The sequence below is a fragment of the Oncorhynchus clarkii genome, chromosome 9 (assembly GCF_045791955.1).
Source record: "Oncorhynchus clarkii lewisi isolate Uvic-CL-2024 chromosome 9, UVic_Ocla_1.0, whole genome shotgun sequence".
Classification (NCBI taxonomy): Eukaryota; Metazoa; Chordata; class Actinopteri; order Salmoniformes; family Salmonidae; genus Oncorhynchus; species Oncorhynchus clarkii.
In genome coordinates, this window is record NC_092155.1 from 41,296,167 (window position 1) to 41,311,166 (window position 15,000).

Here is a 15,000-nt window from a genome sequence, read left to right on the forward strand (position 1 = left end):
TGTGCACTGGAGACACCGTGCGCATCACCGCAAAACACAGTGCCATTTTCGAGCAAATGGAATGAGCAGCAGCTATGTTTGGCTACATACATACCGTTAGTGGAATTCCCGTGATGAGTAATGGTTAATGTGATTGGATGTTAATTATTTAACTAGGCTACCTGTATTTGACATTGTGTTGTTATTTCGATGAACACTAGATGGTTTAATTTTATTTTTTGGCAGTGAAACGGAGCTACTCAGGCAAGAAGAAAAACTCACCCCAATGTATGGCCCCGTTGGAAAATATAAATGGACTGTTTTTTGTATGTTTATTTGGTGTACCCAGATGGCATTGCTAACCCCATTTTGGGAATACCAGATCTGGAAGAATTCAGAGGATGTGACAAATAAACTCGAAACGGGGGAATGTTTACTGGTTGCTCAGGAGCTAAAGGGGAAGTCAGATGTGTGGAATAAATTTGACTAGTTGTGGAAAATACTGGAGTTCTAGAAAAAGAGGTAAGGAGCCAGCACTGCGTACATATTGTGTGCCAAACAGGTGCCGTTAGATTACAATATAATTTCTCTGGCCTTTTGGAACAATGTAAATACCAGAGAGTCTGTTGTAACATTTTTTTTGTTTTTGCCTTTTTGCCTTTATTACAGCAAAGACTAAAACCAGTCGCATTCATTCATGAATGCAATTTTCAACATGGAACGGTTTATTTTTTGTTTGTGCTAATTTTTCAAGGGTCACTTTGTTATTTTATTTAAAACTAAAATGCTTGAATGCATGTCAAATCGTGAGCGACGGGTATGCTGTGTGATGATATTAATAAATTAATGATTGATTGATACAGTACTGTAGCCTTTATACGTTTTGAAATATAGGCCTAAGTAAGTTCCGCTATTCAGACTAAACAGGATGCTTAGTCTGGCCTACAGCTCGATGGTGGTTATACAAGGCTCCTATACTAAGCCTACTAATAATAATGACATGACTTATTACTATAATAATGATGATCATAACAATAATAGTAATAAGAACAATAAGGAGATCAAGAAAAAGGAGGGTTATTATTTTTTATAAATAGTCAATGCTTTTTATGACAATTTGGAACCGTGTAAATAACACTATATAGATTATAAATAATACCAGAGAGGCTGTTCTAAAGGAAAAAGTGTAAAGTCTTCATTACAGTATAGCAAAGATCAAAACCAGCCAAATATGTTTATGTTGTGGTTGCATGAGGCTTGGTTTTCCTGGAATCAGTAGGCTATTAAGCAAACACTCAAACAGGCAACAGAAGCACAATCTGTCTTGTTTCTGTAGATATACAGTGCCTTTGGAAAGTATTCAAACCCCTTGACATTTTCCACTATTTGTTAATTAAGTTACAGCCCTATTCTAAAATTGACTTCAAAAATATGATCCTCAGCAATCTACACACAATACCCCATAATGACAAAGACATTTTTGCTAATTTATTTAAAAAAAATAAGAAACAGAAATACCTTATTTACATGAGTATTCAGACCCTTTGCTATGAGACTTGAAATTTAACTCAGGTGCATCCTGTTTTCAATGATCATCCTTGAGATGTTTTTACAACTTGATTGGAGTCAACCTGTGGTATATTCAATTGATTGACATGATTTGGAAAGGCACACACTTGTCTATATAAGGTCGCACAGTTGACAGTGCATGTCAGAGCAAAGAACAAGCAATGAGGTTGAAGGAATTGTCCGTAGAGCTCCAAAACAGGATTGTGTTGAGGCACAGATCTGGGGAAGGGTACCAAAAAATGTCTCCAGCATTGAAGGTCCCCAAGAACACAGTGGCCTCCATCATTCTTAAATAGAAGACATTTGGAACCACCAAGACTCTTCCGAGAGCTGGCCGCCCAGCCAAACTGAGCAATCGGGGGAGAAGGGCCTTGGTCAGGGAGGTGACCAAGAACCCAATGGTCACTCTGACAGAGCCATAGAGTTCTTCTGTGTCGATAAGAGAACCTTCCAGAAGGACAACCGTTTCTGCAGCACTCCACCAATCAAGCCTTTATGGTAGAGTCACCAGACGGAAGCCGGAAGGAGTTTGACAAAAAGCACCTAAAGACTCTCAGACCATGAGAAACAAGATTCTCTGGTCTGATGAAACCAAAATTGAACTCTTTGGCCTGAATGCCACGTGTCACGTCTGGAGGAAATCTGGCACCATCCCTATGGTGAAGCATGGCGGTGGCAGCATCATGCTGTGGGGATGTTTTTCAGCGGCATGGACTGGGAGACAAGTCAGGATCGAGGAAAAGATTAACGGAGCAAAGTACAGAGAGATCCTTGATGAAAATCTGCTCCAGATCGCTCCGGACCTCAGACTGGAGCAAAGGTTCACCTTCCAACAGGACAACGATCCTAAGCGCACAGACAAGACAACGCAGGAGTGGCTTCGGGAGAAGTCTCTGAATGTCCTTAAGTGGCTTGAACCCGATCAAACATCTCTGGAGAGACCTGAAGATAGCTGTGCTGTAACGCTCCCCATCCAACCTGACAGAGCTTGAGAGGATCTGCAGAAAGGAATGAGAGAAACTACCCAAATACAGGTGTGCCAAGCTTGTAGTGTCATACTCAAGAAGACCCGAGGCTGTAATCGCTGCCAAAGGTGCTTCAACAAAGTACTGAGTAAAGGATCTGAATACTTATGTAAATGTGATATTTCCGTTTGCTTTGTCATTATGGGTATTGTGTGTAGATCGATGAGGGAAAACAACAATTGAATCCATTTTAGAATCAGGCTGTAAAGTAACAAAATGTGGAAAAAGTCAAGGGGTCTGAATACTTTCTGAATGGACTGTAAAAGCCAGGCACGTTTAACATTTCGGTCATTGATTATAGACCCAATTAAGTTGGGGTTTCCTCTCTCCCCACTTTTCTTCTACAATTAGGAAACGGGCTGTTTTTTCACCTCCTAACTCCGCTGCTGCCTCCACTGCATTGTTCTCAACGCCGATATGCTGGTTAACGTTGCTATTATGCACATAGCAACATAGTCCAGGAAAAAACGACAACTCAACTGATGTGTTTCAGAACCGCGGACAGCGACCGCTAACCAACATGGGAGAAAGCGCATCTGTTATAAAATAATATAATTTGTATTAGTGTTGCACCATTGTTCCTAAATAATATAGCCATATACAATTTCAGTAGCACATCTTAGAGTGGACTGTCCCATCCCCACAGCCTCCACAATGGATCAGTCCATTCAGAAAGGCACCAATCAGACAGGTGTACACCATTATATTTTTTTCTTTTTTTGCTACTGCTCACTAAAGAAATCTCGGTCGACCAACAGCCTATCGACCAAACAATTGACCAGTCCACTAAATGGGGTCAACCCTACATCACACACACACACACACACATATGCAGGCACACACACACACACACACACACACACACACACACACACACACACACACACACACACACACACACACACACACACACACACACACGCAGGCACACACACATGCAGGCACACACACCATCATGAATGATGATGACTGGTTCCAATATTCCAAGCACGACGCCGGAAGGTGTAAATGCAAACTGGGTACATCTACTTTAGTTGTAAAACGGGTGATTAAGTAAAGGCAAGTTGCTCCTTTAACAGTCAACGAGGCGTACATACACTCATAGATCACAGACCACAGCCCCAACAATCACTACCAATGAAGGTCTGATCTGAAATGATCTGAAATAGGCAACTCATAGGAAGCATCATTTTAATGAATGTGGTACTTGGATTTAATGGGAAGAATGAAGAGGAAGAATAAGAAGTAAAAGAGAGAAACAGAGAAGAGAGGGAAACAGAACGACTAGGGGGCTTCACAGAGAAATAGAGATGTGAAGGGAATTAAAAAATAGAAGAGGATGTAGAGAGATGTGAAGGAGGGGGGGAGAGAACGTTGAAGATATAAAGAGCAGGGGAGATGAGGAGGAGAACGGCTGACAGGAACAGAGGACATGGAGAGACAATGAGGAGAGGAGGGGAAGAGACAGAGAGAGGAAGAGATGGTGATAGCTCTTGAGGGAGTCTGTGTACTTACTCAGTGTGGTGATAGAGCCAGCCTGTCCTTCCTCTAGGCTACATGTTGTATATGGTCATACTGGACTGTGCTCCTTCCCCGAACCAGGGAGGACATGCACTGGAATATACTCCTTTGACACCCTCTCTTCCTCCTTCTAGCTCTCTCTCTCTCTCTCTCTCTCTCTCTCTCTCTCTCTCTCTCTCTCTCTCTCTCACACTCTCTACCTCACACCAATCACATACGCACAGACCTTCTGCTAAGAGCTAAAGTACGTCACTTGATGAAATCCACCTTCCTCTTTCTCTCTCATCTCTCTCTCTCTCTCTCTCTCTCTCTCTCTCTCTCGCTATCTCTCTCCCTCTCTTGCCTTCGATCCGTTCCTGTCTTCTCAGTCCTGTAGTCAGAGGAAAACTTGATCATGTCTCATCAAGTCAAGCTACTCGTGTTAACATAGCCCTTCCCTTCACTCACACACTGTCACTACAGCATCTGAGAATGGGAACAGATCAGTATTTAACTTCACAGCATTATAAACACGATTTCTACCACAGCTATGTTCATGAGGCTGTTGTGAATGTATATTACTACTATCAGGTTGTGTATATTTCACATAGTGTACATTGTACTTGTGGAAACACATACCAACAGTATATTGTGTTCTACTGTCTGCAGTAATGAGTCATACTGCTACGCTATGGGTGGAGCCCCTATCCATCCCTATTACAAGGAAAACATATTTAAACAAAGAAAGTACAAAGTACCTGTCTTGTTTAAGGCCTTTTCCGTTCTTTTGGTAGCCTCTTCCTGCAGTCAATGACCAAAAGCGTCCTCTTTGGCCTCATGGGTGGAATGTTATTCCTATTTTTCATAATTACATCCTTAATAAAGATTATTTTTTTTAAAATCTGATGAAAATCTGGTGTTTCTATGGCAGGTTTAGTTATATTTCAGTCTTCTGTGATGTATATAAAGTGTAATGTTGGAATGCAAACTCTAAATGGAATACATTTCAAGTCTATATATGACATGGTACAGGTGTCTTCTTTTTTAAAAACCCATAACCATGTGTGTGAGGTGTATACTTTTGTTTCAAAGTAGATTTGTTTACAATTTTTTTCGATTGCTAAACGACAGTGGGCACAACTGGAGTCACATGTGCAAAACTCTAACTACAGTCTGCACTACCAACAGTCACCTGAGCTAAACAGTTCATATCACCTGCAAAACTCATTCCAAGCAACACAACTCTTAACACATGGCTCAAAACACGCTCAGTGCAGCCAAACACTATGCACAACCCTCACTGAGATAACACACACTGTCACTCAGAACACTCTGAGAGTAAAAACACTAGCATCAAACACCAATACAGAAAATACAAACTTTTCATCTTTACAGTTTGAACAATTTCAGTGACTTCATACAAAGTAATATTTTCTTCAAAGAAAAGAGTGACATTCTTTCACATGATTTATTACAATTTTTAGAACATAACAATTCTTTAAGGTAAATAAAAATGAGCAGTTTGCTTCAATAGTCTGTAGTAATTTACGGAATTACAGTAATGAGAAAAAAAAGGTAGAAACTAAAAGTACATACTGTAATTCGAACAAATAATTGAGGGGCTAATCCTGCCTCTCTCTAGCATCAGGCCACAGGTTTTCTTCAACATCACATCTAATGTTTTCTCTTGCCATGCACCTGGGGAAGAACCTTCTGGAGTGCCTTATCCATCCCTGGCAGTCCTCTGGACTCGTGTCCTCACATCCGGCACGCATGGCTTCCAAAAGAGACATTTGGTCATGTGGGTGGTGACCAAACACTTTCCACCACCAGGCAGAGAAAAACTCCTCTATTGGGTTGAGGAAGGGTGAATATGCAGGCAGGTACAAAACCATAAATCTGTGATGTGCTGCAAACCAATCTGTGACAGCTGCAGAGTGGTGAAAAGCAACGTTATCGCAAACTATGACAAAAACTTGGGGGTTTCTTACTGGCTCCCCCTGTTCTGCTGGCACTAGCTGAGCATAGAGCTGTTCTAGGAAAGCTATAAGCCTTTCTGTGTTGTATGGGCCAATGAGTGGTGTGTTGAGAAGCAAACCATCATTGGCCATTGCAGCACACATGGTGATATTTCCCCCCCTTTGGCCTGGAACCTCCACAGTGGCCCTTTGACCTATAACATTCCTTCCTCTGCGCCGTGTTTTGGCAAGGTTAAATCCAATTCATCGATAAATACAAATGAATGTGGTCTTTCCAGTGCTTCCACCTCCATTACTCTCTGAAAAACAGTAAGTGCACAGTTTTAAGGTAGAAATGCTAGTGTTTTTTTTTACTGTAAATATTTTGTATAGCTGTGTACGTAACCTCAGACGTCTTACCTGGACATATTGGTATCTTTGCTCTTTTACCCGTTCACTGTTTCTCTCGAACGGTACAGTGTATAACTGTTTCATTGTAACTTGGTGTTTCTTTAGGACTCGAGCAATAGTTGTTGTGCTGACAGAATTAACATTTTCAAATATATCATTATCAGCCAGCACTCTATCTTGAATCTCCCGCAGTTTTATTGCATTGTTGACAACAACCATGTCAACAATAGCATTTTCCTGCGCATCTGAAAATATTTTTCCTCTTCCCCCTGTTGGGGGCAGCCTTTGGGTCCTGTTGTAAAAATATATTTTACAGTCAAATTTACTGTAATATATATCTGTGTAAATATTCTATAATTGCAATACAAAATAGATTCCTGTAATGTTTTCATTTACTGTAAGGATGTAACTCTCACCTGTTTGCATGATGGAAAATTCGCATTACAGATGCCACTGTGGATCTTTGCAGATTGGGTTGCACCCTCAACCCTGCCTCTCTCAATGAGAGACCATGGTTCACGACATGGTCTATAAGTGTAGCCCTTATTTCATCTGAAATAACAACTCTTTGTCTTCTTTGTCTTCCTCCACGCATCCGCCCTCTCCCTGCCACCCTTCTCCCTCCACGAACCCATCTTCCTTGTTCCATTTCCAAAATGAGTCTTTCTGAGCTCTACCTATATATACTGTAATATGTGTGTGTGTTCAGTAACAAGTCTAAAACAAGACACCTGCTTAGCCTTTCAGCTGAAATTGCAATCAGCAGTGTTTGAAAGGCACAAGGCTGAAATCTAGTCCGTTTTGAATGTGTGGTTCACAGTTTTGACAGCAGTGTGTTGGCATTTGAACAAAGTGCTGTAAATCCACAGTGTTGTGCAGGTTGTGGTTAAAGTCATGGGATAAGTGTGTAGAGTTTTGAAAACTGTGTTCAAGCAATGAAAAACGAACTAGAGTTTGGACCACATGAACTGCTGCTGTGCAGACTGTAGTTAGAGTTTTGCACATGTGACTCCAGTTGTGTCCACTGTCGTTTAGCAATCGGAAAAAACTGTAAGACTACCCAGAAACACTCTGTGTGACCCTGTTTTAGCACACTGAGGTAAAGGCTTAATAATTTGTAATATTATGGTGTTATCAAGTGCTAATAAGTAGCTACAACAACCCAGCAATCCACCAAATACAGAGACACTCACGCACGCACACACACACACACACACACACGCACGCACGCACGCACGCACACACACACACACACACACACACACACACACACACACACACACACACACGCAAAACCTCAATGAAATGAGAGGGAACGATACAAGGTGCGAAGCTGGTGAGATATAGAAGGTTAAACACACCACCTCACCCTGGACCTGGAAAAGAGTCCAATTCATATTGAAGACCCTGCGATATTCTCAGGGATTACGGAAGTTTTCACTGAGCCACTAATCGGTATAACTAATGTCCCCTCCTAAATAAAACGTCTGTTTCAGCCATTTCTCCTCCATCCCTCCTTCCCTGGCTCGCACCAACGCTTCTGACAACTAGCTACATTTCTCACTCTTTCTTCATACTTATTTCTTTATACTGTTCTCAGTGCATGTTTCAGTTATGCCTTTTTTGACAGATACTCCGGTGACTGATTGAGTGGATTCGTCTTTACTTCTGTGCACAAAGAAAGAAGGTCAAAAAATATATAAAGAAACACGAGGCCCAAACCAGAGAGGATAAAGGGGGGTCGTATGGATTGTAAAACCTGTGTGAAAACCTAGAGGCCTTAAGAAGAACAAGACCTAAACCAAGCACCCAGTGTACCAGCGCTCAGAAACATTAGCCTCTCCCTGTTAACTGGCGTCTGGTACACATACACATTATTCCATTTGCCGAGGGGTGTAAGGATCCACCCCAGGCTTTTTGGCATTCCCTTTGCTCCCATAATCATGGGGAAGAAGAGGCCTCTGACTCACAGCGTTGTTGTCAGTCTTGGACTCATGCAGTGTAACCTGATTGAAGCTCTTTAAATTCTCCACATAGAGCTTCTACAGGGGCTCAGAGGTCCCCTCTACTGGGCCAGACGCTACACTGCAGCCGCCTGGATGGTTACTGCACTGACATGCTTACCAAGTCCAATTCATCTGCATATACAGAGCATGGAGAACATACATCAAACATACATCAAGCATACAGAATGAAAAAAAAAACACTTCCTGAATTCACGGCAGGACATTATTAGGGGAAAAGAGACCCAAAAAGGTTCTGTTAAGCGTGGTGACACATCTAAATTCAAGGGCAGTGTTATCTTAACCTAATTTATCTCTCCCTTTTTTTCACCAGCTATTGAGATTCTCTTAAATAACATCACATCTGCACCCCTTGCCACTCGCGCTTGCTTGACCTGAAAGCATGAATTAAACACTGAGGCTGGGATGGGATTTTCATGTAACAAACTGCTGCTACAAATCCAACACTGCCCTCCACTGGAAATGTTAAGAATTACATTCAAATGTTTTACCAGTAAAAGCTCATTCAACCACAGGAGGTTGGTGGCACCTTCATCGGGGAGGAGGGCTCATAGTAATGGCTGGAACGGAATCAATGGAATGGTATCAAACTCATCAAGCACCTGGTGTCCCTGTGTTTGGTACCATTCCATTCACTCCATTCCAGACGTTATTATGAGCCCATCCTCCCCTCAGCAGCCTATTGTGAATTAAACCAAATAAAACGCCTCATAGTAAAGACATCGCAGTGATTGGTTACTATAAGATTGAGAATAAAACCAAGGCAACGGTCACTTTCAAAAACCTAAACCGAAAAGTATCTCGACACCCTTTCGTTTCGTTAGTGCTTGTGGAATGTGGTATGACAGTGTTGAATTGACACAAGATCCTTGGTTATGCCATTCACACTGCACACTGACCATGGCAACAGGAGCTAGTGAAGGACTCTAAAGTTACCTGTCTTTTGATGAAGCTGGAGGTGGTGTCTGAGGACGTGCTGCCATCCGAACGTTTGAACCGACTTTTCCTCTTAGGCAACTTCCTGGGCAGCTGTTGCAGAGGAGAGAGGGGTGAGAAAGGAAAGGAAAAGAGAGGAGGCAACGAGAGATGAGACAGGAATCAGAATGACATAAAACGACAGGGGGAAAGAAGGGGTGTAAAGTAAGATGAGGACAAAGTTTTAAAAAGAGAGAGGGGCATTAAGAACAAAGACAATTAAGAGGAAAGTGAGAGAAATGATAATAAAGGATGAAAGAGAGTGAGAAATTAGAAAAGAAGAGAAAATGGGTAGAGAGGGGAAGAGAGGGGAAGAGAGGGGATAGTCAACGGTACAAGATATTAGGCTTTGGCAGCATTATAACAAACCTTGCTGTTGCTTCACCCTGCTAGCATTCACCAGTATTATGGCTGCAATGCAGAGCTATAGATTGGTCATTTTTACCTAGCCTAGTACCCTTTCCTGAAACGAGTGGCTTTAATATATATGTTATATAATGTACATGTTTACTCATGTATTTCTATAGATAGAGACTAGAACAAGTCAAGTGCATTGTCAAATCTTCAAATAGCTCAATTTCTCAAATCCTATTACAAGGTATGATAGATAGATCAATGTCTAAAACAAACTATTCTTCTGGCTGGATATATGGGTGGTTCCACCAATTCGGTGCATCTTAAGAGGTTCGATTAAAAAAAAAAGACTATATTAAGTGCCTATTAAGTGTCAAATTAAGTAACAGGGATGACCATTTGTTCCCCTTGTGACAGGGAATCTTGTTGTGTGCAACAGGAAGTGGCAATTGTTATGCTCAACCAGGTCAGTTTTCCACCACATTTGACTATTAGATGTTCATTGCTCCTTCAGATTATTATTTTTTTTTTTTTAAGAATAGTTTCAACATATTAAAATGAGAGTTCAGTTCACGTAACAGGGTTAACCTAAAAATAAGAGACAGGTTGTTTTTTTTTACCTTAAAATGAATCACTAATTACATTGAATACATTTTAATCTTCAGAAATGACTTTGTCAAAGCAACGTAATAATTGGGGCTTTTCAACTAAACTTAGATAAACGTTGGGGATAAGTGGTTTAGAATCTTCCTACAAGTCACTGAGGGACAAATCAAAATGCTGAATTTGGGCACTTTAGCAAGTCTTTATTCATATTCAAAATCAGAATTTCTGAAACATGTCCATGTGGACCATATTAAAGTGAATTTCATTTAATATGAGGTTTTAAAAATACAATACGTGTGCACAATTTCTACCTAAAAAAGGGACACAAAAGGTACTCATTTCGTGGAATGACCCATATGTAATGACTGTCTGGATAATAATACGTGTCTAGTAGTGGATGATATTTCTCAAACCATTGATTAAATGTATTTATTGGGGACAAAGGCTGACGCAGAACTGTAAATAGTCATGAACCATGCAGGCAATTGAGCACACCTTGTTCTGGACTACCCTGTGAGTGCGAGCTTAGCATTTTATTGGTAGATAAGTTTATTATTATTTTTTTGTTGGGGGGGGGGGGGGGGTGGACATGCATTCACAATACAGAATATGGACAGACTGTTATACGTACAGCCAGCCAGCCCACTGTAGATCTGTACGAATCCACCACTCAATAAAGTCTCGTTGGATTGGATTTAGCTCCCACCCAACAGTTACTTTGATGCCAAAACCTGATGCTAGAGTGCCTTTGCAATTGCGTTTTAATAAAAGCGCTGAAATAAGTAGGCTACAGGTGAGCCAATCTACTCGAACAAGAAGTGCTTGATATTCACGGTTTCTTACCCGCCACAGATGAAACGTTAAAACAGTTAAATATAAGACACGTGATATCTGTTTTTGGTTGAGTATAACGCATTGTACGCAGATCTTAAGCAGGAAATGCATTCAAATAAATAATAAAACACCATTGCACAATACATATTGAAAATCAGAAGAATAGAGGCCTGAATTGCGGTTAGAAATCAGAGTGAGTGAAGAACACACTTCAGCAATAAACATTGTAGACCTATCAATCATCTTATCGACTTTCTTTATAACGACAATTAAATAGCCTAGATAACCGATCGAATTAAACGGATAACATAATCCCATCGTGTGGCATAGCCTTTTGCTTATTTTCACCAATCGGCAGTTTCAAAACGATATTCCACTGGCGTAGGTAGAAACTATTGCCAAGGCTGTACGCTTTCATTTCAACAACAAGTAGCAAAACGTTAACCATTTTCAAGCTCTACTTTGCTGAGAGCTATCTAAAAAGAAGAGACCTACCTGAAAATTGTGAGACTGTGAGCCTGTTTCGACACCAGGCAGTGGGTCTGCAGACGATTTGGACATTTTGACTTGCACCATCTATTTGAGAGCGCAGGGAGGCGGGATGCACACAGACATCGGTTATTGGAAAAAACGCTGATACCAACATTACATCTATGTGCAGTGGAAGAGGGAGGGTGTACCGTAGTAGAATAGGGTGAGGGTGTGGGGCGAGAGAGCTACGTGGATATATGATAAACAAAATATATTTTCTGCATCAAGGAAGGAAAAATATATCACTATAAAAAAATATATCGAGTCAAGATGTATACTATACTAGCCGATGAGCTCTCATTTGCCCTCGATAGAGTATCCCTGTATATTTGCGTCGCATCCTCTCTCTCTCTCTCTCTCTCTCTCTCTCTCTCTCTCGCTCTCTCTCTCTCTTTCTATCTCCCTCTTTCATTCTGTCTCTCTCTGTGCTCGCTATGAGAGGGTCTCACAGAAGGCTGCTTAATTGGCATAACAGCTAATCTGTGCAGAAATGAAATGATTCTGTTTTTCAAGTTGGTATTATAAAATGTGGGTCATTCATTTGAGCAAATGTTATTTTTTAATAAATAACAACAGAAATATTGTTTTAGTACTATTCCAATTCTGTGTGCTAAATAAAAGTAAAGGATTAGTGTTTCCTACTGAATATGATTCGTGGTTGAGTGATGTGTTTCATCATTTGGAATACCATGTAAACTATAGTTATATATTATAGGCCAAGTGGATACTGGGGACAGGTGTAACATATTTTAGATTTTTCTATTTCTGTTTGAGTTAGAGGTATTCAAATTTACCATGATAACATTCATCTATTGGTAGAATTTCGAGTAGACCCACATTAGTCGAGGTACGTGGTAACCATACAATGGGTCAGTTGTAGCACTTTCTTTAATGGTAAAAATGAAGGCGTATTGTCATCTCCTCTTAAATCAATATATTGATTAATACACAATCTAAAAATATATAATATTTTCTTCAGTTGGTCATAATATTCCTATATGTTTTTTCTTCCGTAAATTTTAGAGTAACCTATGTCAAAAGCCGCAGGTAGCCTAAATAAGGCCTACTAACGACATACTGAAGTTGTCTGCGTGAATCCATTGTGCCCTGTACCGCCGCACAAACATTCAGCACCATGGACAGCGCCACGATCAAACAAGAGAGGATTTCAGCACCACCGGTCGCCGGTCAGCGCCGCACCTATATTACCGCGCCCAGCCCACCTCACTGCTCGTAATAAGTATACACAGCTCATCTGTGCAGAGGTTTGTTCTAGTGGTCTGCTTATTGGTCTGCTTATCGTGGACAGATTTTGACGGGAGTAAACCCTCTCACTGTGCCTCGTCTTCTCGGGTGTGGCTCTGTGCAGGAGGAAGGATTGGAGGAGGAAGGAGGATTGCCATGATCTTTGCTATTGCTTCCTTTCCCCTCATTTGGAATAGTTCACGTTTAGAAAACAAATGGAAGATAATGGCAGCTACTGCTTCTTTGGCATCCATTGGACTCGTGCTAAACTGTGGTCCTTAGTTAGGCTATCATGTACATTACAATACCATTTACTGGAACCATTATTAAGTCCCAGTTGAGACCAAAATATATTTTCCAAGACCAAGCAATTACAACTACACTATGAAACAAAGACAAATGACATAAAGAATGTCAATGAAAGCTTTGGAGCACCTACAATGAAATCTTGGGGGAAAAATGTGAAAAAGGCGAAAAAAGGGCGAACTCCATCATTCATTGAATCAGATGGCTCATTCATCACAAAACCCACTGATATTGCCAACTACTTTAATGCTTTTTTCATTGGTAAGATTGGCAAACTTAGGGATGACATGCCAGCAACAAACACTGACACGACACATCCAAGTACTGTATATCTGACCAAATTCTGAAAGACAAGAATTGTCATTTAGAATTCCGCTAAGTGAGTGTGGAAGAGGCAAACAAATTATAGTTTTCTATCAACAATGACAAGCTTGGATGGAAAATTACTGAGTATAAAAGCAGATGATATTGCCATATTTTCAATTTAAGCCTACTAGAAAGTGTGTGCCCTAAGAATAGTAAAGCCCCCTTTAATGGCTGGAATAGCCGACCAATCAGCCTGTTACCAACCTTTGGTAAAGTTTTGAAAAAAATGGTGTTTGACCACATACAATGCTATTTTACAGTAAACAAATTGACAACAGACTTTCAGCATGCTTATAAGGAAGGACATTCAACAAGCACAGCACTTACACAAATGGCTGATGATTCAATGTGGCTTTTGACTTTATCGATCATAGTCTGCTGCTGTAAAAACGCATGTGTTATTGTCACGCCCTGACCTTAGAGCTTTTTATGTCTCTATTTTGGTTAGGCCAGGGTGTGATTTGGGTGGGCATTCTATGTTCTTTTTTCTATGTTTTTGTATTTCTTTGTTTTGGCCGGGTATGGTTCTCAATCAGGGACAGCTGTCTATCGTTGTCTCTGATTGGGAACCATACTTAGGTAGCTTTCTCCCACATGGTTTTTGTGGGTAGTTATTTTCTGTTTAGTGTTTTGCACCTTACAGGACTGTTTCGGTCATTCGCGGTGTTATTTTTGTTTAGTGTTCAGTGAAGATAAAAAGTCATGAACACTTACCACGCTGCGCTTTGGTCCGATTCCTCTTCAGACGATGAAAACTGTGACAGTTATGGCTTTACATCCCCTGCTATGTTGTGGATAAATAGTTACCTGTCTAACAGAACACAGAGGGTGTTCTTTAATGGAAGCCTCTCCAACATAATGAGGGTAGAATCAGCAATTCCCCAGGGCAGCTGTCTAGGCCTCTTAATTTTTACATTTTTTACTAACGGCATGCCACTGGCTTTGACTAAAGTATGTGGATGACAGAACACTATGCATGTCAGCTACAACAGTGACCAAAATGACTGAAACACTTAACACTTAACAGCTGCAGTTAGTTTCAGAATGGGTGGCAAGGAATAAGTTAGTCCTGTCACGTTCTGACCATAGTTATTGTGTTAATTGTTTGTTTTAGTTGGTCAGGACGTGAGTTGGGTGGGCATTCTATGTTTTGTATGTCTAGGTTGTTTTTCTGTGTTGGGCCTAGTATCAGAGGCAGGTGTCATTAGTTGTCTCTGATTGAGAATCATACTTAGGTAGCCTGGGTATCACTGTTGGTTCACTGGTGATTGTTTCCTGTCTTTGTGTTTTCTGCACCAGTTAGGACTGTTTTGGTTT

The 15,000-nt window shown here is 40.8% G+C and overlaps 1 protein-coding gene across 1 annotated transcript in view; it reads right to left on the bottom strand.

Moving 5' to 3' along the window:
- Positions 1 to 11,835, bottom strand: part of LOC139416304 (calcium channel, voltage-dependent, beta 3a) — a 32,415-nt gene extending 20,580 nt beyond the window's left edge. Inside the window, exons 1-2 of the mRNA XM_071164796.1 lie at positions 11,731 to 11,835; positions 9,403 to 9,495 (exon numbers count right to left, since the gene is read on the bottom strand). Of these exons, the coding sequence (XP_071020897.1) occupies positions 9,403 to 9,495; positions 11,731 to 11,811 (174 nt within the window). The 5' untranslated portion in view covers positions 11,812 to 11,835. The remainder of the gene's footprint in view (positions 1 to 9,402; positions 9,496 to 11,730) is intronic.
- Positions 11,836 to 15,000: the final 3,165 nt, after the last annotated feature.